This window comes from Chiroxiphia lanceolata, chromosome 25, assembly GCF_009829145.1.
Source record: "Chiroxiphia lanceolata isolate bChiLan1 chromosome 25, bChiLan1.pri, whole genome shotgun sequence".
In the NCBI taxonomy this organism is placed as follows: Eukaryota; Metazoa; Chordata; class Aves; order Passeriformes; family Pipridae; genus Chiroxiphia; species Chiroxiphia lanceolata.
Window position 1 is genome coordinate 4,984,668 of NC_045661.1, and position 27,513 is coordinate 5,012,180.

A 27,513-nucleotide genomic window follows, 5' to 3' on the forward strand; every position below is an offset into this window, starting at 1 on the left:
CCGTGCGCGCTCACCGCCCGCCCGCGTGCCCGCGCCTCGGGTTCTCGGGGGCGCGGCCCCGGCTCGGCCCCGCCCCGCACCTGGTCCGGCCCCGCCCCCCCGCCCCGCGGATGCTCCCGGGTAGCGGCGGCGGTGGCGGGGCCATGGCGACCCCGGACAGCTGCGTCAAGGTGGCCGTGAGGTGAGCGCGGGGCTCGGCGCTCCCGGCGCAGGGAGGGCTCTGCATCCCGGGGGTGGGCGCGGGGGGCTCGGTGCGCCCCGGGACCGATGCCCGACCGGCGGGGCGGGCGCTACAGCCGCGGGTGCGAGGCGGCGGTTGGCGGGTGCCCCTCCCGGGGCAGTGAGACCCCCTCCTCTCCCCCGAGCCGGGTTCTGCCGCATCCCGCACTCCCCCCGCCGCTCGCTCTCCGCACCGTTTCGGGGTGTCTCCCCTCACCTCCCCGCCGGCTCCCGCGTCGCGCAGCCCCGCGCTGCCCTCCACCCCCTCACCATCCCCGGCCCCTCCGCCGGCAGAGCCGCCTGGCACCCAGCATGGGCAGCTCCCGGCTGCGGCGCGGGTGGGTTTGGATCCCCCCCCGAGGTGTCACCGGGATGCCGGGGGGTGGGGTGGGGGTCCCTGGGTGGTGGGGGAGCGATGCGGCATTTCGGCGTCTTTGTGCTGGGAACAATGCGCCTCCAGACCCGCACCTCGCAGAGGGAGCTGCCGGCGGCCTCCGACCCCGCCGGGGCTCGGGGGGCATTGCCTTGGCCCTGCCTGGGCAGAGCGGGAGCACAAAAGATGCTGCTGGTGCAGCGGCAGTGATGGAGGGAGAGCGGGTGGGTGTGGGGCTGGGTGTGTGTTGTGCATGCGGGTGTGCAAGGCTGTGTGCGTGTGTACACGCGTGTGTGTGTGCACCGGGACACCTCCCAGCTCCCCTGCCCCTCCAGCCTGCCCGCCCAGGGAGCAGCCGGAGGGGATTTTCTGCCGTGCTCCTCTGAGAAGCCGGGGGTTGAGGCCAGGCTGTGGCTGTGAAGGATGGGGGAGCTGCAGGAGGAGTGACGGCAGCCCCTGCTGCGTGTGCTGCTGGGGTACCTGCACAGGGGCAGGGTGGGCTGTGCCAAGGCGGAGTGTCCGTGCCAGGACATTGACCCGGGAACCGAGTGATACCGGCGCTGGGGGTGGAGATTTCCTCCTGGCCAGACTGTTCCCCTCTTTGCGCTGCATTTGTCTCGGGATGATGCCTTTTAACATCATGCGGGAGGTGGGGTGGGTGCCGCTCGGGATGGCGGCTGCGGGGTCGTTTCTACTGGGTTTTCCTAATCCCTCAAGGGTCTGCCAGCAGTGGGGTCCTAGGCTGGCTGGTGCTCGGGGAAAGGATTGCAGCAGGGATGTGGTTGGGATATGCAGCATTGCAGTGGGGCTGGAGTGTCCATGGTGAGGAACCAGGGAGAGGAGAGAGGTCCGACCCTCTCCTCTCCCTCCCTTGAAGGAGTGAGCCAGCATCCCACTCAGTGAGCCGGTGGGAGCCAGGCAGCTGGGGCAGTGCAGTGGTGGAGGTGAGTTGGGAGGACAAAGGAGCAGGGCTGAGAGCAGGGAGGCTGCCAGACAAAGCTGGCAGGTCGCAGCGCCGTGCAGGAAGGTGGCTCCGAGGCTGGGCTGAGTGTGCAAGGGCTGAGTGTGCAAGGGCCGAGATGCTCTCCCTGTGGACCACTCGCCTTTTCTGCCACAACAGCCCTGGGGGACTGGGATTGGGTCCCCTCCTGTCCTGGGCTGGGAGCAGAGTGAGATTTTCCTTTGTGAGCACTGGTGACTCCCTGCCGGTGGAGCAGCCGGGCTGCAGGAGTCTCCAAGACCCCCCACCCTTGGAGCAAACCTGCCCTAGATCTGCCTCCCTTGGCCATCGGAGCGTGGAGGGGATTGAATGCCTCTGGGGTGCGGCAGGACACGGATCAAAGCTCCTCTTTTGTCCCTTCATAATAACATGAATGGACCAGCTGTGCCATTTCTTCGGGGTCTGTGTGTCTGTGCTGCTGGTGGGAGTGAGGTGGGACCTGGGGAAGGGCCAGGGACACTGGGAGGTGATGGGGGTGTTGGAGGAAGGCACTGTGGGCTGATGGGGTCAAAAGACTGGGGCTGGTCCAGCTGATGTCAAGAGGTACCACAGGCCACCAGGACCCATCTCTGTGGTCCCAGGGTGGGGAGCCCTCAGGGTGGGAGGAATGGGGACAGAGGAACAGGAGTGCTGGAGCTGTGCACCTCAGTTCTTGCTGATTCTCTTGGCCTGGCAGGAGCAGGCAGGAGTAACACTGTGGTGTTTCACTGTCAACCTCACAGGTTCCCATCTTACCCTTGAGACCCCCATCTGCCCCGTTTGCACTGGGAGTCCAAAGAATCTGGTTTCTGAGCCAGGTATTGGAGTGCAGGGGCATTATTTAGGCTTTCTGCGTGCCAGGAGGGAAATGGCCAGTACCTGCAGCAGCGCTGCTGTCAGCAGAGGGAAATGCAGGCCCAGCAGCTGCTCCTGGCCCAGGGGCTGATTTGTCCATGTACCTTGTACCTGCAGCTCAGACCTGCACTGTCTGCAAGGGCAGGGCTGGGTCCTGCCCCGGCCGCCGCCTTCCCCGCCAGCAGGGTCTGCCTTCGCTTGCCCCTTAGCCTCGAGTCTGACTCGTGGCTCCATGGGCGCGGCTGAGTTTGCTGGCTCCAGTGGATGCCGTGGGGAGGAACCGCCGGGGCCGAGCTGCTGGCGGCGCTGGGGCTGGGGCTGGGGCTGGTACTGGTGCTGGTGCTGGGGCTGGTGCTGGGGCTGGTGCTGGGGCTGGGGCTGGGGCTGGTGCTGGGGCTGGGGCTGGGGCTGGGGCTGGTGCTGGGGCTGGTGCTGGTGCTGGTGCTGGGGCTGGGGCTGGGGCTGGGGCTGGGGCTGGTGCTGGTGCTGGGGCTGGGGCTGGTGCCCACGTGCCCTGCGCCGGGGTAACGGTGTCAGCAGGAAGCTGCCGCCTGCCGCGATGGTGCTGAGTGGGGGGGCCTGGGGACCCACACTCCTTAGGCAGCAACTGCCGCTTCCTTCTGTAGGTGACCTTCAAAAGGGTGGCTGCGGTTCAGCCAGCGCAGCAGCTCCCCGCTCCTTGCCCTCTCTCCGGGAGCACAGCCTTGATTTGAGGCTCGTGCCAGGGATTTAAGGCCTGTGCCTTCAGGCTCAGCAGCCCCCCTCCCCGCAGCCCCCTCCAGGCTTGCAGTCAGGTGGTGGCAGCTCTGGCAGCCGCAGTGGGCTGGGGACGGGACTCCCCGTGCCGGCTGCAGGAAGCGGAGCTCAGCCCTGTTGGGCGCACGAGCAGTTTTGCAGTGTCAGGAAGGGCTGATGGCACGTATTGACCCCAGAGGCCATTTAAACTCCTTGGCTGGAGGCCTGAGCAGCCTGTCTGGCTGCAGAGCTGCTCCCTGAGGGCACCTCCAAACTGGCCAGCTCATCATAGAGAGAGGGGCATCCCCTGTGCCAGAGCTGCCCGTGGCACTGAGCACGCGTGGCCGGCTGCGGAGACGCAGGAAACGGAGCTTGTGAAATTGGGGAAGGAAGTTGAGTCGGATTTCAAGTTTATTTAAACTCTGCAACCTCCAGTGCTCTGCTGCTCTCGGAGACACTCCTGCTGCGATGCTTTGTGCTCCACGAGGGCAGTCCTGTGCTGGCTTCTGCCCCAAGGGAGTGACCCCCAACTCCTCCTTGGGAAGGAGGACTGGACAGACTCATGTGCCCATCACTGTGCACCCTGTGGGGGCCTTGGCTGAGGGACTGAGCTGGGAAAGGCCAGGTGGTGGGATCAGCTGGGCTCTAGCCCTGCTAGAGTCCTGGCATCTCTGCCTGCCGGGATGCTTTCTGTGAATCCAAAGTCTCCAGCACCAGCTGGGGTCAGTCCCCGAGGAGGTGGATGTGTTGTAGCCCTTTCAAACCATCTCTTCTGTGACAGATTTGGGTCCAGCTGGAGAGGTGGTCTTAACCTAACTTGTGCCAGGCCAGTGTCCGTGCTGTCCAAGGGCTCCAGTGGGAGGGGTGGGGGTACAGCTTGGTACCTCCTGCCCACCTGCTGCTCTGGCAGCTCAGAGCCCCTTCTGTGTGGTCCCAGGGGGACACTGTGGAGCAGTGGACACTGTCTCTTGCATGGGACACTGTCTCTTGCCAAGTCTGGCTGGTGTTGGGTTGGCTTTGCTCAGATGTCACAGGGCCATGCAGGGAGAGATAAGGCAATCCCACCCCAAGGCGTGTGATGTGCCAGGCTCCTGTGGGATGAGGCTAAAGGCCCATCCTGGTGTGGGGCACAGCCCTAGGGTGCTCTGTCTCCCATCTGCAGGGGCTGGGAGCAGCCCTGATCCCAGGAAGGAAAGATCTCAAGAGGTTGCTTTGTCCTGAGGGTGCTGGACAGGCAGAGCACCCCCAGCCCCTTTCTTCATCCTCTGCCCCTAATGAGGGCAGCTCAGCCCTGGCAGCGGCTCTCCCCCCTCCCCCTTTCCCCTCCCCTTCCCTTCCCCCCCTGCCATCCTGTGCCTGTTTTGCTGCAGGGCTGAGCCTTTGCTCTCACTGCTGCTCTTTGCTTTCACTTTGGGCATTCTCAGCCTTCTGCGGCTCTGGGGGGAGGTGGTGCATGTTCTGGGGAGTGACAGGACCGTGTAGTGCCCTCCAGTCTGTAGGGTGGTGTTGGGGGCCATGGCAGGCTCTCGGAGGGCAGTGCTGAGCCCAGGTGTGTGGGCACAGGGGGTTCTGTGCCTGGCTCCAGTCAGGCACTCGATGGCTTTTACAGCAGAAATGTTAGAAAGGGGACAGAAGCTTGTGAGGGGGGAGCAGGGTTGCACCCCGTGGTCCCACCAGATGTGCCATGCTCGAAGCAAAGCAGCTTGAGGAGGGTTTTGGTGCCTGCACACATCACCCATTGGCAGGGGATTTAACTGAATGCCATGGAGCCTCAGATCTTGGGAGGCCGGGGCTGGATTAGCCAGCTGCAACCTCAGCAGTGAAACTGGAGGCAGGAGAAAATTGCAGGAGATGAAGCCCCAAACAAAGCTGTCAGGAACATGGCTCCTGGCCCCGGGAGAGGGAAGGTGATACCCCCATGGGCCTGGTGTGAACCAGCCCTGGCCGTGGCTGTCCTGCTGTTCCTGCTGGCGGGGGGTTGGCCCTGGTGGTCCCACGGGGTTGTTTCCTGCTGGAGGCTGTCAAAACACTCCATGCTGCTGGTTAAACAGCCAGCAGATTTGGGATGTGGTGGATTGTGAGGGCAGCTGCTGCTGGAATCTGCTGCAGGAGATCATCGTGCAGGGAGTGACTGTGCACCCAGGCCAGTTGCTGATGGGTTTTACTTTGGCTTGGTGGGAGGGAAGGGGACTGGCCTGCCTGCCACCCCTTCCCCCTCTGGGCAGAGCAGGAGCTGGTCCAGTGCTGCCCTGGCATGTCCCCATATCCCCACTGGCTCTGCATTGCTGTGTGTCTGGGGCTGCCTCATCTTGCTTGGGATCTGCCCCTCTGCTCTTTCCATGTGGATGCCACACAGTCATCACCCCCATTTCCAAGTGAGGGTTCAGGGCTGAGCCTGAGGTCTCGGGGATCCCAGTGGAATCCCTTCCCCTGCTCTGCAGCTCCCTGGAGCCTGACGTGGCAGGGAAGATTTCTTGTCACAGCTTGCTGTAGTGGAGCCTGGCCCCAAGCTCCCCTGTCCCTCCATGCCATGGAACCGTGTGGGGCTGGGGCCATCTCTGCCCACCACCCATGCCTGGCTTTGTTTGGCAGAGTGGGATGTCTCCATGCCTGCTCTGGTCTGGGAGGGGAAAGGCTGGAGCTGAGCTCCTCCTCCTCGTCTTCCTTTGCCCTCCAGCCACTGAGTTCTCTGGCCCAAACCGCTGCAGGGCTGGGAAGTACAGCCTGGCCCCTCCTGTTGTGGGGTGGTTTCTCAGTCCATGGTGCTGTGGTCTCTGCTCATCCATTATTTCAGGCTGCACCTGCCTGAGGGAGACATCAGGGCAAAACATCCCCTGTTCCCTGCCCAGCCAGAGGACCAGGTTTGCTCCTGGGTGCTTTGCAGCATCCCCCATCCTGGTGGCTCATCCTGCTGGCCAAGGGCTTGGCATTTATTTATTTTTTAGGGAGGGGCTGGAGAAGCACCTCTTTTGTGCCACCTGCTCCCCTGTCTTGTGGGCAAGTTGCTCTGATGTTCCCTGTGGGCTCTGGGTCTGCAGTATCTTCTGCCAAGATGGGGTTGTTGTTTTCCCAGTGGCAATTGGAGCATGCTGGGAGGCTGCCAGCATGCCAGCTCCAGGGAAGCCTTATCTCCAGTATGGCTGCACCAGTACTGGGGTGGAACTGGGGCATGGGGACCTCACAGGGACTCCTGGGAAAGGGAGGGAGCCTTTGGATGTGCTTCACTGGCTTGGGAGGAAGTGCGAGCCTCAACGCTGGGGTGCAGAGCTGGGTGAGGGAGTCTGTCTGGCTGTCTCCATGGGACCCGTGACATTCCTGTGCCCCAAGGGTCAGGCTGATGGCCCATCAGGCCCAGGGTCTCCTGGTGAATGATGATTTCCTTTCCCTCTCTCTTAATTGCTGAAGCTGCTGCTAACCCCATGGACTGTTCCTGCTGGAGGCAGTGGGGGCCCTGCTGGGGCACGTGTCACCCTGTGTGTGCTGCCACACGTGTGCTTCCCACCCTGCCCGGGAGGGGCACTGCCTGGGGTTTGGGGACACTGCAGCCCTTTACCAGTGACTGTCCTGGGTCTGTTGTTTGCAAACATCCTCGTGGTGTTCCCCTTGGGCTGGTCCCACACGGGACGTGGCCAATCACTTATGGGGGATCTGGGGAGATCCCAAACTCAGTGTGTTCCTGCTCCCCTCTAGGCTGGGCAGAGCACGACCCTGTGCATCCCCCTGGGCCCTGCTGGTCTGTGCCCGCTGCTACGGGCTGGGTGTCCCCAGTGCTGGCCCTGTGCAGGCAGCACATCCCTCATCCCTGCCCTAGACGGGTCTCAGCTCAGAGCAGATGGTGCAACTCAGCGCCACGTGCTCCTGCCAGAGCTAATGAGCAGCACATGGTGCCTGCCAGGGCCTGATTTAAAGGTTTCTCTAAGCCTGGGAAAATCTGGAGTGGGAGGATTAGGAGGAGCCCGTGGGGCTCTTGGGTCCAAGGTGGTGGGGTTTGCCCTGCAGGGGAGCAGGCTGGGTGGTATTGGGGCAGCTTCCTTGGGGGATGGATGTGGGGTGAAGGCATGTCCCCCCCGAGAGCTGTGCCCAGTGAGGCTCTGGGTGCACCCCAGCTCTGTGGGGTGTCCCCAGGCTGCCCAGGAGCTCTGTCTTGCCCCAGTGCTGGTCCAGATGCGCTGGCTGTGGCACCCTCTGCCTTGGCAGGGTTTGACTGGGGCACAGTGGCACAGGTGGCTCTGTGCTGTGCTCACTCCTGCTGGGAGGTGCCTGGCTATATCTCTTAATTGGAACGTTTGCCGACCAGACCTGGCAGTCCCCAGGGAGCCTGATTCAATTTTCTCTGATTGCTGAGCCACTTCCCTGCCACAATAATTAAATGCTGAACTTTGTCTTGGTTTGGGTCCAATGTAACCTGTGTGCAAAGAGCCAGCCCTTGGCAGCCAGCCCTCTCCTGGGACCCTGTGCTCAGGGGGGATGAAGCTGGGAGATCCCTTTGCGGGCAAGGGGGCAGAAAACCCCCTGGGATTTGGGCCTGGGGCAGCTGCTGGCTCCTGGGGGTGTGGGCAGCTTGCAGTGTTGGCCTGGAGACCTGGGAAAACCTGGAACACTTTGTTCTGATCTTGTCCTGGGGAGCTGCTTGGCCAAGCTGAGTGCCCCACACACTGCCACGCCGTGCCCCATGTGCCACACACCGCCTTGCCTGTTGGCTCTGTGATGCCTGGGGTGTCCTTGACCCCTGAGGTGAGCTGGGGGAGCACAGGAAGATGTGAGAGCTGCCCCTTCTGGCTGCCCTGTGCTGCTTGGTGAGATTACAGGGCAGCAGCAAAGCATGGAAGACAGGTTTGGGGCAGAGGAGAGTGAAGTGGGCAGGGAGCAGAGGTGACAGCGAGGCTGGCAGAGGGGCTGTGTGCGAGGCTGGGCGGTTGGGAAGGTGCTCCTGCAGTTCTGGGGGGCTGGAGGGAGCTGTTAACAGGGGGAACAGGTGTGGGGGGAGTGGGAATGGGAGCAGGTGATGTGGGGATGGGAGTGGGCTGAATGCAAGGGGAGGGGAAGGGGGGTGAGTGCAGGTGATGTGGGGAGTGGGGTGTTGTGGGACAGGAGCGGGGTGAACACAGGTGATGCAAGGAATGGGGATGGGAGCAGAATGAATGCAGGCAATGTGGGGAGAGGAGCCAGGTGCTGTCTGGGCTTGCCCAGCCCACCTGTCCTGGCAGGCTCATCCAGAGAGCTGGGCTGTGCCCTGGTGGGATCTGCCAGCTCCAGCCTCTGCCAGCCCATGGTGGCTGGTGGCCGTGGCTGGGCAAGGTGCAGTGCCCAGCCCCTCATCACCATTGCAGTGGGCAGCCTTGCCCCTCTGCAGAAAAGGTGGACAAGAGGTAGTGGCTCCAAGCCTCCAGGGCCTGGCACAGAGAGGGAAAATCCCATGGAACTCACCCACCTGCCTCTCCCTGGCTCTGCTCCCTGGGAAACCAGCCCTACCTGGCTGGGCAGCCTCCCTGGGAGGGGAGAGGCTCCTTGTAGGGTCTGCAGGCAGCCTCCCCGCCTCGCAGAGAGGTCTTGGAGGGACAGGAGCTCCCAGAGACCCCCTAGTCTGTGCAGCCCCCAGCCCTGTAGCCCCCTGCCAGCACTGGGAAATGTTAGGAGGGGTGTGTGTCCTCAGGCTCCCTGGGAGCTGGAACAGCCCCTGTATGACATGGGTGATGGGTCTGGGGGAGGCTGGGTCCCTGTGCCCCTGTGCCCACCCTCTCCTGTGGGCCATGCTGAGTGGGATGGCCAAGTGAGATGGGAGGGCTGCCTTGCCCCAGGGCAGCCATGTCTCAGCAGGATGCTGTGGCCTGGCATATGCCTAGCCATGGGTGCAGGCAGTTTGGTGGGGGCCAAAGGATGCTCTGATCCCCTTGGGGCTGCCATAGTAGTGGGCTGGGAGGGTGGAAGCTGAGACGTGTGGGTGAGGAGGACACGTCAGCCAAACTGTGCTGCCTTGCACAAGGAGACAGCATCCCCTCAGAGTACAGGAGCCTGGTGGTGTCTTTGGTGTGTGCAGCCCTGAAGTGGGGCTGTGCCCCATATGATCAGTCCCATCCCCGTGCCTCTTGCAGGGCTCGAGATGCTGGGATGGGCAGGTGCCTCCCCGGGAGGCTGCTCTTGTTGGGGTCAGGGACTCCTGAGCTGACCCTGCCTGTGGAGCTGCCTCACGGTGCCCACTTGGCTCCCGGCCCCTCTCCGCTCCTGCCAGCCAAGCCTGGCATAGGGCAGTGGTGCAGAACAACTCGCCCTTTGTGCCTGCTGGAGCTCCTGCCCCTCGGGGTGCAGGACCCGCTCCCCCCTTCCTCCCAGATGCTCGGTGTCCCCGGCGGCCCAGCCGTGGAGACGGCGCTTTCAGAGCCTGCCAGCCCCGCGGGCACGGGAAGGGGAGCGATGGAGAGGCTCCAGCCGAGGTCCCCTTTGTGTCCCTGTGCCGGCTGCAGCTCTCCTGGCACGGATGTCGCTTGTGCTGCCGCCTTTGGATGCTGATGCTGGATGAGGCTCCTGCTGCGCCGCCCGTCATCGCCCCAGTGATAGCTGCTGGTTGGGGAGGGATGTTTTCCACCCCTGCAGCCTCCTCTGTCTGTCTGTTCATCCATCTGCCTTCTGCCCGGTGTGCCGGGTGCCTGGGAAGGTTTTCTTGGCAGGAGCACTTGGCTGGGACCGTGCAGCTCTGTCCTGGTGCTCCGTCCCTCGTCACTGTCCCTTCGCGGGGAGCTGAGGGTGGGGTGGAGTGTGCTGGTGGTTGGTGCCACTATGCTCCTGCTGGCTCTCTCCTGCCCAGGGTGTTGCCTGTGCTGAGGTTGGTTTATCCATATGGGTGGGAGGGAGATGGAGGTGGTGCTGAGCACCCTGCTGGTCCCAGGACAGCCTGTCTCCTCCCCATGCCGGCTTTGGGCAAGAGCCATCACCAGTGCCAGCGTGGGGCCGGCTGGGCACAGGCTGCCTGGGAGAGCTGGGGCTCAGGTCGCTCCTGCCGAGCTGGAGGGTGTCAAGGCAGCACCCTGGTGGTGAACTGCTGCTTAATTTTGGCTGCTGCTTAGCAGGGATGTCCCCCATTGCCACATAACCACAGGAGCCCGTGCTATGGACTCCCAGGGAGGCAGCAGGGCTCTCGGTGGTGTCCCAGCCCTTCTGGCCACGGCACCCTGGTGTGCTCTGCTCCACAGTGGGTCCTGGTGGTTGGCACAAGCTGTCCTCCTGGCTGGTGGCCCATGACCAGGTGCAGAGCAGGTTGGGTGGCTGTGTCCAGAGGCAGGTGAGGGAGCAGTTCCATCGTCCACAGGTTGGTCCCTGACAGCATCACACCCAGTTCTTGTGGACATGGTTTAGTGGTGAATATGGCAGTGCTGGGGGAATGGTTGGACTTGGTGATCTTAGAGGGTTTTTTCAACCTAAATAATTCCACGATTCTCTGTTTGGTGGAGGTATTGTGGTGCCTGGGCATGGCCTGAACAACACACGAGCACCTCCCTGGCCCAACCAAGGTCTCACATTGCCTGGTACCCAGTGTGGGGATGTGCTTCCTGGGAGGGCAGGGATGGGACACCCTGGTGTGGGAGTGCTGGGGCAGTTGAACACAGGGGAGCAGCTGCACTGGCCTCGAGAAACCCTCTGTGATGTCTCCTGGTGGCCACATAAGACCCCCATGATGCTGTGGGGAGTGGGACAGATGTTGGTGTTGGTGTGTGGACACTGGAACAGCCCAGCATGGCCAGGCTGGAGGTGAGTTCCTAAATGCCCTGTGGAAAGTTAATATGCACACACCCCTCCAGTGCTGCTGCTCATCCTCTTGCCAACTCCCCTTGGAGGTATTTAATCCCCTGGGAGGAGTGAAGGGGGGGGCAGAGAGAGAAAGAAATGTTTTGCTGAAAACCTGCTCTCATTTTTCCTGAGAGGAAAAAGAATTCCCAAGCATACTGTGGTTCCAGTTTGTTCCTCTGCCCATTCCTTGGGGCTGCAGTTGCTGTGCATGTCTGGGGTGGGGGTGGCGGAACCACATCGTCTTGGTCCAAAAGTAATTAAAAGTTGGGGATAATTTTCCTGGAGGAGGGTGGGACCTGGGAAGGCGACAGGATCGAGTCTGGGACTGAGCACATCAGAAACTGCTTTTTTGTTGTGGCTGCTGAGCTAAATATATCCAGGGAGGCGCAGAGCTGTTCCCACGCGTCTGCTGTGCAGGGTGAGGGGGTGAAGAGGTGCTCCCGTTGCTGCCTGTCCCCGACAGGGATACCCTGTGCCCCCAAACACAGCCCGGGGGTTTGCCCCCCTCCGGGCAAGGATCAGTGGCTCCTGCATGAAACTGTGCCAGGGGAGGTTTAAGCTGCTTATCAGGAAAAGGTTCTTCCCCCAGAGGGTGGTCGGCGCTGAACAGGCTCCCCAGGGCAGTGGTCACGGACCCAAGGCTGCCAAGGAGCTCAAGGAGTGTTTGAACAATGCTCTCAGGGCCATGGTGGGATTGTTGGAGGTGTCCCGTGCAGGGCCAGGAGTTGGACTCGATGGTCCTTGTGGGTCCCTTCCAGGTCGGGAGATTCCATGATTCTGAGTCCCAGTCCACAGAGCGGCTGCTCAGGTCGTGATGTGGCTTGCCAGGGATGCGGTTTGGAGGAATTAATAGCTGTGTTTATGGAGCACCCGGGGAGGGGAGCTGTGCAGTCATTAGCACTGGGGAGAGCTATTTGCATGGCACTTGGTTCCAAACCCCCTCTTTCTCTAAGAGCCCTCTGGGAGTCCCCAGCTTCCTGTAGCTGGTGAATCCACCGGCAGCCGGAGCTGCGCAGCCCCGAGGCGGAGCGGGGTCTGTGCGGGTCCTGCCGCTCTGCTCCCACGTTTCTCGGGCAGTGCTTGAACGCGGTGGGTGGGATGAGGCGGGTGGGTCCTGCTCTCTGCCCGAGCCGGGAGCCAACCCAGCCCAGCCCAGCCCAGCCCAGCCTGTCCCTGTCCCGTCGGCGGGTCCAGGGCTGGGGACAGCCCGTGGGCTGGGCGGGGGTTTGGTGCAGACGGTGGGTTTGGCGCTGGGACTGTCTCGTCGTGTTTTTGCATTTTGCTTTTCAAGCCTTTGTAGTTGCAGTTTGATCTGTCTGTGTTGGGAGCGAGTGGGGCTGTGCTGCAGCCCGGCTGCCCACCCCTGCCCTGGCAGGATGCAGGAGCTGAGGCATCCCCTGCCCTGTTTGCTCCATGCCACAGGCAGAGGTGCTGCCCATCCCCTGCCAGCAGCAGCCACGGTTCCAGCATGGATTGTAGAATGTCCTGAGCTGGAAGGGACCCACAAGAATCATCCATCCCAACTCCTGGTCCTGCACAAGACACTCCAGCAATCTCACTGTGTGCTTGAGAGCACTGTCCAAATGCTCCTTGAGCTCAGGCAACCTTGGGCCTGTGACCACTGCCCTGAGGAGCCTGTTCAGTGCCCAACCACCCTCTGAGGGAAGAAACTGTTCCTAATATCCATCTTAAACCTCCTGTGACACAGTTTCATGCCTTTCCCTCAGTTCCTGTCACTGGTCACAGAGAGCAGAGATTGGTGCTGCCCCTCCTGAGGAAGTTGCAGACCCCGAGGAGGTCTGACCTCAGGCTCTTCCTCTCCAGCTGAACAAGCCAAGTGACCTCAACCACTTCTCATATGGCCCCTCTAGGCCCTTTCCCATCCTCATGTCCCTCCTTTGGACACTCTCTAATACCTTTACGTTCTTTTTATATTGTGGTGCCCAAAACTGCACACAGTGCTCAAGGTGAGGCTGCACCAGTGCAGGGCAACAGGGGAGAGCTCTGTGCCCTTGACCAGCTGGCTGTGCTGGACTGGACACACCCCAGGACATGTTGGTGCCCGGCACGGGCTGTGCTCCCATCCTGGGGACCAGACTGGTGTCCCCAAGAATAGGGTGAGCCATGAGGCTGCCCTCAGCCTGCTTCCCTTCCCACAGGATCCGTCCCCAGCTGCCCAAAGAGAAGATAGAAGGATGTCACATCTGCACCTCAGTGACACCTGGAGAGCCCCAGGTGCTGCTGGGGAAGGACAAGGCCTTCACCTACGACTTTGTCTTTGACCTGGACACGTGGCAGGAGCGGATCTACACCACCTGTATGGGGAAGCTCATCGAGGGCTGCTTTGAGGGCTACAATGCCACGGTGCTGGCATACGGGCAGGTATGGGCCCTGCCCGCTCTGAGGGCTCTGGCCTCAACGCTCTGCCCCCCAGCAGCACTGGGGGTACTGAGAGGGCACTTGCAGAGCTTCGGGAAAGTGGAGCGTGTGTGAGTTTCTGGGTGTGGAGAGGACAGAGTTATCCCTGGCTGGTGAGAGCTGGGGCAGTGGGGGGTGGCCATGGGTGGGAGGAGGGGGTGGCAGGGCTGGGGTAGGAGTCAGTGTGGTGGTGGGGATCAGAGTGGCTCAGCAAGGGCGTCTGGGGAGCCTGGAGCGGCAGGGGGGCAGTGGGGGGTGCTTTAGGCAGAGCTGAGCCGGGGGGGGCACGGCCAGCTCTCCCCTCACTGTCTCTGCGCAGACTGGCGCGGGGAAGACGTACACCATGGGCACCGGCTTCGACATGAGCATCTCCGAGGAGGAGCAGGGCATCATCCCGCGGGCCATCGGCCACCTCTTCAGCGGCATCGAGGAGCGCAAGCGCGCGGCCCAGAGCCAGGGCGTGGCAGCACCCGAGTTCAAAGTCAGCGCCCAGTTCCTGGAGGTGGGTGACAGGAGCTCTGGGGGACACCGTGGCCCTGCCCTGTCCTTCTGTGCTCCCATGCCTTGAGTCCATGTCCTGACTGCTCCCGGGCAGGCCGTGGTGGGACTGGGTGTGTGTGTGCGGGTGCAGTGGGGACTCAAAGCACCTGGATGTTGTTGGCTTCAGGATGGCTACAAACTGGGTAGAGGGAGTCCCCCCCATGGGAAAGGGGCCTATGGCTTGGTCCTCTGGGGATTCAGGGGCTCTGGACTGTCTTACTCCTGTTTGAGGTCCAGGATAGCAGGATACCTGCTGCCCTGTGTCTGGACCAGTGTTGCCAGTGAAACAGGCAGAGAAGAAAGTGGCCACTCTTGGGAGGATTTGAGGAAGGGCTGTGCTATTTCCCATGGCCTTTGACCTTGAGAGTGTTTCAATGCATCCTCTCCCGCCTCTCTTCTGGCTTCTCCAATTCAAAAGCCTCTTCTATTAACTGCTTCATTCCCTGGAGAAGTTTGTCCTGGGAAGCCCATGGACCTTGTGTGTTGGCAGCAGTTTCCCTGGGGGCTGCTCCTCTGGTGAAGGAGCAAAGAGGTGTGAGTGGGAACTGGTTTAATGCCCCGGTGAGAAAGCACAGGGTACTGTTGAACAAAGCTGAGCTCCTGAGCAAGCTTCATCTGGTTGGGGTCCTGACCTGGGGTACACCCATGGGAGATGGGCAGGGAGGGCCCCGTGCTGTGATGTTGCCTCCAGGTGGCTTTGTTGACCATCACATCTGGGTGTCTCCAGATGCTGATGGCCTGGAGAGGGGAAGCAGCGCCCAAAGTCACCTCCTTGCTGGAGAAATCCTTCCCACTTAGGTCTTCATCTGCAGAGCCCTTGTTAGGTCCCACGTTGTTGCTGTTGTGTCCTTCCCTTCCCATCACTTGGCCTATCCAAGCTCCTGGCTGCCTTCCCAATTGTGTTCAGCTCGTGAGGCTCCTCTCTGGGGATCCTGTGGGCTGGGGTGGAAATGGAGACAGTTTCCTGCCTGTCCTGGCTGACCTGTTTGCTGGGATTGGGACACTGGAAGGATAGGTGCCTCCAGTGCTGCCTCTGGACCAGGCCATCCTAGGAAACATCTCTGCAGACCAAGAGGTGGACTTGAGGGTGACAGAGCAGTAGCCCTGCGTGGGGTCACACAACTGCTGTGGGCATTTCCTGTAGTCTTTCTCTCTCTCCATCACCTCTGACCCTGGTTGGTTTGGCTCTCAGACTCAGATGTTTGTCCAGTGGCTGCGGGGGAGGGTGGGAACAAGGATTCCTCTGCTTTGTTTCAAAGCTGCTCACCAGGGAAATTGGCAGCCCTGGGGTGGGGGGGATCTTCCATCTGAGGGGGCTTGAAGGCTCCCCAGGGGCTCTGTTACAAGTGGGGAGAATAAAACCTGCTGCCTGGTGACCCAGTGACCAAGATTGTTGGTCCACCCTGGCAGCATGGACATTGAACCAGGAGCTCTTGAGCCACTGTACCAAGCCCTGTTCTGCAGCCACCCTCATCCAGGTGACACAGGGAGGGTTTTGTGGTGATAATGGCTCTGCTGTGCCAGCCTGGGCATGTGGCCACATCAGGCACTGGTCACCAACCCACTGTCCCAGCAGGGGCACAGGACCTGCCCGGCTGATCCGTGTCCTGTGACTCTGCTCCTGGGGGAAGGTTTAAACGTTCAGGGAGCCCAGCTGCACCTGGGGCAGCCAGGGACGGATTAGCCTGATCCGTCCTGCTGGCCAGGAACCTGCAGTCCTTGGGTGACCCTGCTCTCTGCACGGGGATGTGAGTGCAAGAGGGTGATACTGAGTGGTGGTGGCGAGGGGACAGATGGGCAGGGGTGTCCCCCCACCCCAGGGTGAGAGAGGATGCTGCAGGGTCAAGATATGGATGGGGGGGCATCCTCTGTCAGCTCCGGGGCTGCAGGGTTTTTCCTGCTTGTCCAGCACTCCTTGGTCCCCCTCATCTCCTTTCCATCTGGCAGAGATGACCTCAGGGAGTTGTGATGGGAGTGGGGCTCTGCTGGCTCATGTGGCTGGGGCTCCTCAGGTGAGCCAGGAAAGTCAGGGGGATGTGTAGCTCGTGGGTGTCTGCTCAGGCTCTGGAGGCAGGGCTCTGAAAATGTCCCATTCCTGCAGAGCTGCCTGTGTGTGGGCCAGGGACAGGACAGGATTGGGCAGCAGGAACCAACCCAGAGTGCAGCTCAGAGCTTTGTGGGGCAGACAGGCATGTGGATGCACACCTGCACACAGGTGTGCCCACACACCCCATTCCTCCGGGCATCCCATCCCAGCTGGTGCCTGCACAGGCAGCTCAGAGCTCCCTGTGCATCGTGTAACCCCGTGCAGTGCTCCAGACTGGGGGCAGAGCAACTGGAAAGCTCCTGGTGGGCAAGGAAAGGACCTGGGGGTGCTTGAACATGAGCCAGCAGTGTGCCCAGGTGGGCAAGAAGGCCAATGACATCCTGGCTTGTACCAGCCATAGTGTGACCAGCAGGACCAGGACAGTGGCCATCGCCCTGGGCTGGACACTGGTGAGGCCCCACCTCAAATCCTGGGTGCAGTTTTGGGCCCCTCATGACAAGAAAGACATTGAGGGGCTGGAGCGTGTCCAGAGAAGGGAATGGAGCTGGGGAAGGGTCTGGAGCACCAGTCTGATGAGGAGTGGCTGGAGGAGCTGGGGGGGCTCAGCCTGGAGAAAAGGAGGCTCAAGGGGACCTTCTCACTCTTTGCAACCCCCTGACAGGAGGGTGGAGCCAGGTGGGTGTTGGGTTCTTCTCCCAAGTGAGAAATGACAGGACAAGAGGAAATGTCCTCAAGTTGCACCAGGGGAGGTTTAGATTGGATATTAGGGAAGAATTCTTCCCTGAAAGGGTGGTCAGGTGCTGTCACAGGCTGCCCAGGGCAGTGGTGGAGTCACCATCCCTGGAAGGGTTCAAGAGATGTGTGGGTGTGGCACTTGGGGACATGGTTTAGTGGTGACCACGGCAGTGCTGGGGGAATGGTTGGACTCAATGGTCTTAGAGGGCTTTTCCAACCTGAAGGATTCCAGGATTCTGTGCATCATCTCCTCTCTGCATGCACAGGCTTGTACCTCCTCTCCTAGGCTTGCACACACACCAACTCCCCTGCTCAGCCTTGCACACACGCGTGAGCAGACGTGCAGCCCCAGCTCTGGGGGGTGGCAGTGGGGGGCCAGAGGGCACCTCCCACCAGCCCTGCTGTGCCAGGCTCGAGCAGCCTCCTGCTTCCCCCTGCTCACCCCACGCCTGCTGCTGCCCCACTCAGCTCTACAACGAGGAGATCCTGGACCTGTTCGACAGCGCCCGCGACCCCGACGCACGGCACCGCAAATCCAACATCAAGATCCACGAGGATGCCAGTGGGAGCATCTACACCACGGGGGTCACGTCGCGCCTCATCAGCTCCCAGGACGAGGTGGGTGTGGGGTGGGCAGGCACGGAGCAGGGGTGGCAGCTGGGTGCCACTGGCCGGGGGTGTGCTGGGCGGGGACATCTCGGCAAGGGGAGATCTCTCCCAGGGTGGGATGGTGCAGTCCCAAGGGGGTTCTGGGAGAGGTTGGTGTGTCCACTGGGCTGCACAGGGTCTGTCCTGACTCCCTACAAAGGTGCTTCAAGGTTTCCTTCCCTGCCTGGTGTCATTGTAGCTGATCCAGTGCCTAAAACAGGGAGCTCTTTCCCGTACCACCGCCAGCACCCAGATGAACGTGCAGAGCTCCCGGTCCCACGCCATCTTCACCATTCACCTGTGCCAGACCAGAGTGTGTGCCCGCCCGGAGCTGGTGAGATGTGCTGCTGCCTCATGGCCAGGCTGTTCCTGGGCCCCATACCCAGGCAATGCGTGGAGGTCCCTTGGGAAGGGGAGAGGGTTTGAAATCTGTCTTCTTTCCAGTCGTAGCCAGTGTTAGGATTTAATGGGAGCTGAGGGTGAGCTGATCCAAGGCAGTGATGATCTGGCCCAGGGATGGCTCAGAGCAAGCTGTTGTTGGAGTCCTGTCTCCATCTCCAAGGGGCTGGATGTGGAGGGAGAATGCTCAGGCTCTTGCTGACATCTGAGTGCAGCCAAAGCACCTTCTGCCCACCCCAGGTCTGCAGTGGTGACCCTTCCTGTGTCCCTGGCTGCAGGTGAACGGGGAGGTGACCGGCCTCCTGGATGGATCCCAACCCGCCACCGAGTACGAGACCTTGACAGCCAAGTTTCACTTTGTGGACCTGGCTGGCTCAGAGAGGCTGAAGCGGACGGGAGCAACCGGCGAGAGGGCGAAGGAAGGGATCTCCATCAACTGCGGGCTGGTACGGCCCTGAGCCTGGCACCGGTGGGCAGGGGGAGCAGGGAGGCAGAGCCTGCCTGGGGGAGCCTGTGACACTTCTGGGTCCTGCCCAGAGCTACTCTGCACTGTTGGGGTGCTGCTGTCTCGGCCGGGCCCTGAGGGCAGGAATATTCACAGTGCCAGTGGTGAGAGCACAGCTCTGTTGCCAAGGGCAGGGCTGTGGGGGGGCTGCAGCTGGGCACAGGGGTGCAAGTCCCAAAAGTGTAAGGTCTGCTAATCTGAGCTAAAAAGACCACTCTAGGGCTCGATGTTGCTTCTCAGTGCAGCATGGGAGAAAGGCACAGGCCAGGGAAGAGGGGGGAAGGCGAGACTGGCAAGGGAAGCCCCCCACCTCCCCCTTGTGCAACCCAAACCTGTGCCACAGCACATGCCCTAGGCCTGACATGCTGGCTGTGTGGCAGCTGTATGCTCAGCTAGGGCTGAATTTGGGGGCCTTCCCTTTGTGTTGGTAGCTGGCCTTGGGGAATGTCATTAGTGCCCTCGGAGACCAGAGCAAGAAAGTCGTGCACGTGCCCTACCGCGACTCCAAGCTCACCCGCCTGCTGCAGGATTCTCTTGGGGGCAACAGGTAAGGGGGGGGCTGAGCTTGGGGCTAGGGCTGCAGGGACTGTCCCTCTGCAGATAGGGCTGAGGGGCTCTGGAGCCATGCAGGAGCTATTTCAGCACTCCTGTGGGTGCCCAGTGGGGAGGGGATACCTTCTTCCAGGCATGGCGTGACTTTGCAGATGTAAAGGCCTTGGCTCCTCATCAGCCCAAGGTGCAATTGGCAGCTTTGGCAGAATCAGCTGATGCAAAACCCTCCTGAGCCCTCACAGATCTGGGACTTGGCAGGTGCTGGTGCCCTGCATGGGTGGGGATTGAATTCCCTGCCTCTTCTCCGAAGAGCCGGTTCTTCCCTGGCAATCCCAGGATGGGTGGGTTGACCAGAGGGAGCTGCCTTTGCTCAGTGCTGTGTGATGTGGTGCTTGATGGTCTTGTGGGTGCTGTGGCTCTGGGAGGGATGAAGCCATTTTATACCTTGGTTATAAAACATAGATGGCTCCCCATCCAGGATGGGTGTCTGGGGGCACGGCGCCTGTGCTGGGTCCTGGCTTTCTAGCTGCTGAGCTGCTACAGGGTGGGGGGGACTGGCTTTCACCCTGCCCTTGCATCCCCAAGCCAAACCATCATGATTGCCTGTGTGAGCCCCTCTGACCGGGACTTCATGGAGACCCTGAACACGCTCAAATACGCCAACCGGGCTCGCAACATCAAGAACAAAGTGGTGGTGAACCAGGACAAGACAAGCCAGCAGATCAGTGCCCTGCGGGCCGAGATCGCCCGCCTGCAGATGGAACTGATGGAGTACAAGGCAGTGAGTGAGCCTGTACCCTGCCCTAACCCTACCCTGGCCAGCCATGGAGCTGCTCACTCACTGCCCCACCAGTGGGATGGGGGAGAGAACTGGGAGAGTAACAGAAAACTCATGGGTTGAGATACAGGCAGTTTGATAAGTAAAGCAAACCAAGGAACTCATTCCCTATGGCCCATCACAGGGAGATGCTCAGCCATCCCCAGCACAGTAGGGCTCTGTCAGGTGTAATGGTGACTTGGGATGACACTCCAGACATCCCCCCCATTCTTCCTCCTTCACCCAGCTTTATATGCTGAACATAGCATTGTATGGTCTGGGATATCCCTGTGGTCAGTGGGGGGCAGCTGTCCCAGCTGTGTTCCCCCAGCTTCTTCTATGCCCTTGGCCTAATGCTGGTGGGGCAGGGTGAAGGGCTTAGTGCTGTGCAAGCCCTACTCAGCAAGAGCTAAATCATCCCTGTGGAATCAGTGCTGTTTTTAGCACAGATCCCAAACACAGTCTCACAAGGTACTGTGAGGAAAATTTAATCCACCCCAGGCAAACCCAGCTGATGGAGTGAGCCTGGTGAGTAGATGGAGGGAGGTGCAGAAAGCCCCACTCCTCATGTTTGAATTGGGGCAGGTTTAGTGGGACAGACCCTCCTGCTTCCCATCCCCTGCCCCTATGGGTAGGGGTAATGTCTAGAGGAGTCAGGAGGCTTAAGAGACAGTGTCTTGCCTGTGACAAGCAGGACCTTGGGCAGGTTTTGGGAGTGCTAAGGCAGGGAGAAACCCTGAAACATCTCCCACCCTCTGCCTGTTCAGCTCAGACTTTCCTGGTCCTTAGGTTTGTCCCTGCTGTGGTGTCTGGGGTTGCCCTTAGGGATGCAGTGGTGAGTCCCTGTGTCCCAGCTCACCCTGCACTCAGGGGCTTCCCTCCTGTCCCACAGGGCAAGCGAGTCATCGGGGAGGACGGCGCAGAGGGATACAGCGACCTGTTCCGCGAGAACACCATGCTGCAGAAGGAGAACAGCGCCCTGCGCATGAGGGTGAAGGCCATGCAGGAGGCCATCGATGCCATCAACAGCAGGGTCACCTACCTCATGAGCCAGGAGGCCAACCTGATGCTGGCCAAGGCAGGTGAGGCTTGGCTAGGACATGGCACGGTGGGTCACCAGGCAGCACGGCTGGGATGGGGTCTGTGGTACAGCCTGTGCCTGCCTCGACCCGCCTGTGCCTCTGCCCCTGCAGGGGATGGTAACGAAGCCATCGGCACCCTCATCCAGAACTACATCCGGGAGATTGAAGAGCTGAGGTGAGTGGGTGCAGGGCTGGTGTGTCACTGGGGTCCGAGCCTGGGTGTCTCACAGCTCGCTGCCTCCAATGTTGCTGGGCTGAGCCGTGTGCCCCGTGGAACAGCAGCTGATGGCACTGCTGCTACAGGGGGTTGTAGGAGGCCCAGTGTTGGTGCTGGGCAGTGCTTCGGCCGCTGTAGTCCTTGGTGTAGGCATTGATGGAGGGGGTGATCCTGTTGGGAGTACCTGGGGTCTCTGAGGGACTGCTGGCCCCCCAAAGTTGGGTCCACCCCAGTCTCTTGCATGATCCTGGGACCCTGTCTGGCAGCATTGTGACTTTCTGACCCATCATTACCTGGAATGGCTTAGTAGTGGATCCATCCCTGGCTTACACCATCCGAACACATCATGTTCAGTCTGTAGAAGGGAGATCTTAGAGCCCCTTCCAGTGACTAAATGGTGCTTCTAAAAAAGAGAGAGAGTGATTTTTTTTCTTTCTTTTTTTTTTTTTAAGCATGGGCACATAGCAATAGGACAAGGGGGAACAGCTTTAAACTAAAAGTGGAGAGATTTGGGTTAGAAGTTAGGAAGAAATTCTTCCCTGTGAGGGTGGTGAGACACTGGCACAGGTTGCCCAAAGCTGCTGTGCCAGTCCCACCCCTGCAAATGGATGGGGCTTGGAGCAACCTGGTCTAGTGGAAGGTGTCCCTGCCCGTGACAGGGGGTTGGAATAAGATGAGCTTTAAGGTCCCTCCCAACCCAAACTGGGGGCAGTGGGATGGCCCCTCTTTGACTACGTCCTGTTTCCACTCCCTAGAACGAAGCTTCTGGAGAGCGAGTCCATGAACGAGTCCCTGCGCCGCAGCCTGTCCCGAGCATCTGCCAGGCCCCCCTACTCCATGGGCTCCTCCCCAGCTGCTGGCCTGGCAGGTCTGTGCAGCCCCGCGGGGCCAGTGGATTCGGAGGCCTCCGATGTCCTCCGACGGGCCAAGCAGGACCTGGAGCGCCTGAAAAAGAAGGAGCGGAGGCAGCAGAGGAAGAGGTGAAGGCAGAGGTTTGGGGAGTGGAGAGGCTGCCTGTGGGTTTGGCTGCTCCTTGTGGTGTCGGGTATCCTGCTTCACCTATCCACCTGGACGTCTGGGTTCCCCTCCCTGCCCTGCCTTGCTGGTGCCTTCTTTTTGCCCACCACACAATTCCAGAGCTTATTTTCCCCAGAGGGGGAAAAGCAGGCGGCTGAGGGTGGTCCCAGCAGGACCTGTTTCCAGGCTCCCTCACACTGGGACTTAACAACCCTGCTCTGCTCCCCCCTTAGCCCAGAGAAGGAGGCGTTAAGGAAGCAGCAGAAACTGCAGCAGGACAACGGGGAGGAGACGGATGAGAACGAGGTGGAGGAGGTGAGCGGGCATCGTGCTCATGCCGAGGGGTTGTCTGGGTGTGTAGCACTGTGACTGCCCCACATGGGACAGGGACCAAGCCCAGGCTGGCCCTGAAGGAATTTGGAAGGGTCGTTTTGCTGAGGACTCCATACTGCAGCAGAGGGCAGTTGGATGCTCCCCAGCCAGCCCTGCTCTGGAGCGAGGGGTCCACATTTTTGGGGGCTTGGTTTCAACTGACATAGGTGAAGGGGGTTGGGCAATGCAGGGCTGCCCAGCTGGGAGGGGATGGATGCAAGGATGGATGGGGCACAGAGCTGCTCCTCTCAGCAGTGTGCAGTAGGGGTCCAGAAATGGTGCTGCAGCCCCTGGTCATCTGGTGTGCGAGGCTGAGTCCCACTGTGGGGGCTGTGGGGCGTTGCTGTAGGGTGAGCTCAAGTTTGGAGGAGGGAGGAGCTGCAGAGAGAAGAGCAGGCCATGCTGCAGGCTGATGTTAGGCACTTCTCTCTTAGGAGGAGGAGGAGCAGGATGAGAGTGGCTGTGAGGAAGAGGATGGGCGTGAGGATGAAGATGAGGACTCGGGCAGTGAAGAGAGCCTGGTGGACTCAGACTCGGATGCAGAGGAGAAGGGTAAAGTGGAGATCTGTGTGCAGCCCTGGGCATGTGGGGGCATTGCTGGTGTCTCTGGCAACGAGCTCTGCTCCTGGGAAGGCAGAACCCCAGGACTGTGGGGGACTTGGAAGAGCCCCAGGGTTGCTGCAGCGCTCTTTGGGGTGCTGCTGCTCCCTAGCAATGTGGGATCCCATCAGCTCCTCTGCCCTCTCCTCGTGCTGTGGCTCAGTGGGGCCATGGGAGCGATGCTCCCCACCCCTCCCAGCCTGATTGTCCCCCTCTGCCTCCAGCTGTGAATTTCCAGGCTGATCTGGCAGATCTGACCTGTGAGATTGAGATCAAGCAGAAGCTGATTGATGAGCTGGAGAACAGCCAGCGGCGCTTGCAGACCCTCAAGCATCAGTATGAGGAGAAGCTGATCCTACTGCAGAACAAGATTCGGGACACGCAGCTGGAGCGGGACCGGGTCCTGCAAAACCTCAGTGAGAACCACCTCACCTGTGGGATCCCACCCCTGCAGCATCAGGCCCCAGTTCCCACTCCTGCCCAGCTGACTCAGAGTCAGAGCATCCACCCCTGGCATGCGACACTGGCTCTGGTAGAGCTCTGTCATCCTCTGCCTCTGCTCAAGTCCCTGGGACCCCCAAGACCCTGCTTGTCTTGCTGTGGGAGCAGGACCAGTCAGCACAGAGCTCTGGACCCTGCTGGTGCTGGAGAAGGATGGTGAGGCAAAGCCTCTTGTAGCACTGAGCACCACTTCATGAGCCCCCACCACTCCAGTGAGGACACCTGGGGAAACTGAGGGGCAAGAGACCCTGTGCTGTGGCTGATCTCCAGGCTAAATGGGGCAGGGTCACCCATGCTGTGGCTGTGGGTCTCAGTCTGCAGCTCTTCCAGGAGACACAGCTCAGCCCAGCAGTCTCCACCCCGTGCTAGGCCCTTCCAGCAGGATTCCCAGACAGACCCCAGCCCACAGCGGGGTGAGGGGGGGCTATGGTGGGACAGGGAGGAAGCAATGCCTGGTGTGTCCAGGCAGGGCGTGTGGGTGCAGGAGGATCCCAGGGTGCATGGCTGTTGCAAACCCCCTCCTCACCCACCAGGCACCATGGAGTGTTACACAGAGGAGAAAGCCAATAAGATCAAAGCAGACTATGAGAAGCGGCTGAAGGAGATGAACCGGGACCTGCAGAAGCTCCAGGCAGCCCAGAAGGAGCACGCTCGCCTGCTCAAGAACCAGTCCCGCTACGAGCGGGAGCTGCGGAAGCTGCAGGCAGAGGTGGCCGAGATGAAGAAGGCAAAGGTACCTGGATGTGCCAGGGCAGGGTGGGATCCCCTGAACAAGCCTGGCTTCCCACTCGGAGCAATGCTTTCCACTCTGGTGGCAAGTGCAGAGCATCTGTCTGCTGGGTGGGCGGGTGCCCGGGGCAGTCGGGGCACACGGGACCCTGCGTTGCAGGTTGCGCTGATGAAGCAGATGCGGGAGGAGCAGCAGCGGCGGCGGCTGGTGGAGACCAAGAGGAACCGGGAGATTGCACAGCTCAAGAAGGAGCAGCGCCGGCAGGAGGTGAGAACCCAGCTCACCACGTGCCACCAGTGTGCCCGTACAGGGGGGCTGGCCTGGCTGGGGGGGTGGTGTTTGTCCTGCTCTGGCACTCCAGGTGCTCAATAAATACCTCAAGTTGGTGAAGCTTGGGGCCCTGCTGTGCCCATGGCCTCACTGGGGTCTGTGCAGCCCCAGCACAGCACACCTGGCTGGATGGTTCCTGAAGCCTTCCCTCAGCTTCTGCTGCAGTTATGGGGGATGCTGTGGCCTCCCTCCCCTGCCGTGTGCGGGAGTCAATGTGCAGTCAGGGCCAGCTTGAGGCTGGGAACCTGCTCGCTGCTAGGATCAGGAGTGAGATTGTGCTAAAGGGAGCCCTGGGACTGAAGCTGTCACTGGGGTGAATGGACAGGACCCCAGGGGTGTCTTTTTTCTTTCTCATGCAGTTCCAGATCAGGGCTCTGGAGTCTCAGAAGCGGCAGCAGGAAATAGTGCTGCGGAGGAAAACCCAGGAGGTGAGGGGAGTGGGTTGTCTCCACACAGGTCCCAGATCCCCCATGCAGGGCTGGGCCCCCAATGCCTGGCTCAGAGAAACCCTGTCCTTTAGACAGGGGGCCAACTCTGGGAGTGGGGTTCCCAAAAGGGTGGGAGGGGTTTGGTGGCTCAGGAACCACGTGGGAGATGGTTGCAGGCAGCAGCAGAATTCCTCATCCTGGACAGCAGAGCCTGGTGGCAGGGGTGGGATATGAGGGAGGAGAGGGAAACCCATGAGGCACAAATGTCCCTGGGCTTTGGGTCTACAGAGCTGCCGCTCTTGGTCCCATGGGGACCACGGAGTGACATCAACAGGTTTGGGCTGGATGGGGGTGCCCAGCTGACACCTTCTGCTCTGCCCTTCCTCGTGGGCAGGTGTCAGCACTGCGCCGTCTGGCCAAGCCCATGTCAGACCGGGTGGCGGGCAGGACGAGCCAGAAGCCGGCTATGCTGGACTCGGGCGCAGAGGTCTCGGCCAGCACCACCTCCTCCGAGCCCGAGTCCGGCGCTCGCTCCGTCTCCAGCATCGTGCGCCAGTGGAACAGGAAAATCAACAACTTCCTGGGAGACACCTCGTCCTCTGTGAACGGGGCTCGGCCTGCCAGGTCAGGGCAGGGGCTGGGTGGGTGGACAGTAAGGCATCCCAGGGATCCCCATGGCTGGCTTTTGGCTGGTGGCAGAGATTGAAGGCTGGCTTCTTAATGTGCACTTGACCTGTATTAAACTAATGACCCTGTGACGGGCTGTGCTGGCAGAGTGTGACTGACTGTCACCTGGGCTTGCGCCCAGAGCTGGCCTTCCACAAGGATTAAATGCCATGGCACAAACCCTGCTGGGCTTGTCTCTTTTCCCTCTTTGCTAAGGGGCAATGGAAAATTTGGGCAATCCACAAGCAGATGCCTCCTCTGCTTCTGGCCAGTCAAAGCCCTGGCATCCTCCTGGGGCAAGCCTAGCTCTCCAGCACGGTGTGGCTGGCTGCCTATATGCCTGTTCTCCCCTCTGGCTGTAGGAAGAAGTTCCCCAAGAAGGGCTCAAGCCAGACCTTCAGCAAAGCTGCCCGCCTCAAGTGGCAGTCGCTGGAGCGGCGCATCTTCGACATCGTCATGCAGAGGATGACCATCGTCAACCTCGAGGCGGACATGGAGAGGCTCATCAAGGTGGCCGTGGTGCTGGGGATGGAGAGGGCCGGGTGGTGGGTGCAGGACGGGGGGGTGGCTGTGCAGACAGTGCCAATCCCCCTTCCCTTTTCCCCCAGAAACGCGAGGAGCTGTCACTGCTGCAGGAGGCGTTGCTGGGCAAGCGGGCGAAGCTGCAGGCAGAGAGCCCCATGGAACAGAAAGGGCTGCAAGAGCTGAATGAGGAGATTGAGGTGCTGGGGGCCAACATTGACTACATCAACGACAGCATTTCAGACTGCCAGGCCACCATCATGCAGATTGAGGAGACCAAGGTGGGCAATGAGACTGGGCCCAGTTGTCAGGGGGAGAGCGAGAGCATCTCTCTGTGGCAGGAGCATCCTCTGAGCTGTGTCACACTCGCTGGGGCTGCACCCACACAGTCACTTCTCATTAGGTGGTTAATTGTGGAGAGGAGTGCTGGCAGGTCCTTGCATGTCCCTGGACAAGCTGCTGTCATCCCACTGCCCTGGAATTGTAGGGAAGCTGTGGCCCCCCATCCTGCCCATGGTGCTGGTGGTCACTCGTCCCCATGGGAGCTTCATGTGCTGGAAATGTCCTAAGAGGAGTGGATTTTTTCCCAGCAGAAGCTATTCAGGTTTTGTGTCCGTTTATGACACTGGGCATGCCATTGTGCAGCTCCTGATCCCCCTCAGTGCCTGAAGCCCAAAATGGAGGCTGTGTACTGTCCCTGGCTTGTCCCCAGCTGTCACCTGGGGGATTGGCAGGGAAGGAGAGCTGCTGTTAATTCACACTAGGCTTTGGATTGTGTATTCAGGTGAGCCTGGTGTCTGTTCGGTGTCTAATTAAGTGTCGGCCCCAGAATTTCTGTAGCAGTGCAGAATCCCTTCAGGTTGTGTTGGACAACCCCATGGCCAGATCTCCCCAGTAGCCACTGGGCAGACTGGGCAGGGCGAGTGTTGGACTGGGCAGTGCTTGCAGGATGATGGAGGTGCTGTGTTGGCCATGGAGCCCCTTCTGCCCATCCCGTGTCCAGCGGCAAAGCTCCGCTGCTGCATCCAGCACTTGTTTCTCCACGTTTCAGGAGGAGCTGGACTCCACGGACACCTCGGTGGTGATCAGCTCCTGCTCCCTGGCCGAAGCCCGGCTGCTGCTGGACAACTTCCTGAAGGCCTCCATTGACAAGGTGCAGGGCCAGGCTGGGGGGTGGATGCGTGACAGGGTTTCTTACAGGGTGCCAGGGTGGGGACCTGCTGGTGGGGACCTGTGACACCCGCCTGAGCCCCAGTGTGGCTGTCCTTCCCCAGGGGCTGCAGGTAGCCCAGAAGGAGGCCCAGATCCGGCTGCTGGAGGGGCGGCTGCGGCAGACAGACGTGGCCAGCTCCTCACAGAACCACGCCATCCTGGACGCCCTGCGGGAGAAGGCCGAGTCCCACCCCGAGCTGCAGGCGCTGATCCACAACGTCCAGCAAGGTGG

At 60.9% G+C, this 27,513-nt stretch overlaps 1 protein-coding gene across 4 annotated transcripts in view; it reads left to right on the top strand.

Moving 5' to 3' along the window:
- Positions 1 to 105: 105 nt before the first annotated feature.
- The window catches only part of KIF21B (kinesin family member 21B), a 39,873-nt gene continuing 12,465 nt past the window's right edge, over positions 106 to 27,513 (top strand). For all 4 annotated transcript variants that reach the window (XM_032710375.1, XM_032710376.1, XM_032710373.1 and 1 more), the window contains exons 1-22: positions 106 to 181; positions 13,103 to 13,325; positions 13,681 to 13,863; positions 17,152 to 17,301; positions 17,531 to 17,665; positions 18,009 to 18,176; positions 18,667 to 18,782; positions 19,373 to 19,568; positions 20,497 to 20,686; positions 20,798 to 20,861; positions 21,659 to 21,883; positions 22,154 to 22,235; positions 22,727 to 22,844; positions 23,117 to 23,308; positions 23,927 to 24,126; positions 24,283 to 24,390; positions 24,813 to 24,881; positions 25,276 to 25,505; positions 25,910 to 26,057; positions 26,156 to 26,350; positions 27,121 to 27,222; positions 27,344 to 27,509. In XM_032710375.1, coding sequence (XP_032566266.1) covers positions 111 to 181; positions 13,103 to 13,325; positions 13,681 to 13,863; positions 17,152 to 17,301; positions 17,531 to 17,665; positions 18,009 to 18,176; positions 18,667 to 18,782; positions 19,373 to 19,568; positions 20,497 to 20,686; positions 20,798 to 20,861; positions 21,659 to 21,883; positions 22,154 to 22,235; positions 22,727 to 22,844; positions 23,117 to 23,308; positions 23,927 to 24,126; positions 24,283 to 24,390; positions 24,813 to 24,881; positions 25,276 to 25,505; positions 25,910 to 26,057; positions 26,156 to 26,350; positions 27,121 to 27,222; positions 27,344 to 27,509 — 3,331 coding nt within the window. In that variant the 5' untranslated portion in view covers positions 106 to 110. The remainder of the gene's footprint in view (positions 182 to 13,102; positions 13,326 to 13,680; positions 13,864 to 17,151; positions 17,302 to 17,530; positions 17,666 to 18,008; positions 18,177 to 18,666; positions 18,783 to 19,372; positions 19,569 to 20,496; positions 20,687 to 20,797; positions 20,862 to 21,658; positions 21,884 to 22,153; positions 22,236 to 22,726; positions 22,845 to 23,116; positions 23,309 to 23,926; positions 24,127 to 24,282; positions 24,391 to 24,812; positions 24,882 to 25,275; positions 25,506 to 25,909; positions 26,058 to 26,155; positions 26,351 to 27,120; positions 27,223 to 27,343; positions 27,510 to 27,513) is intronic.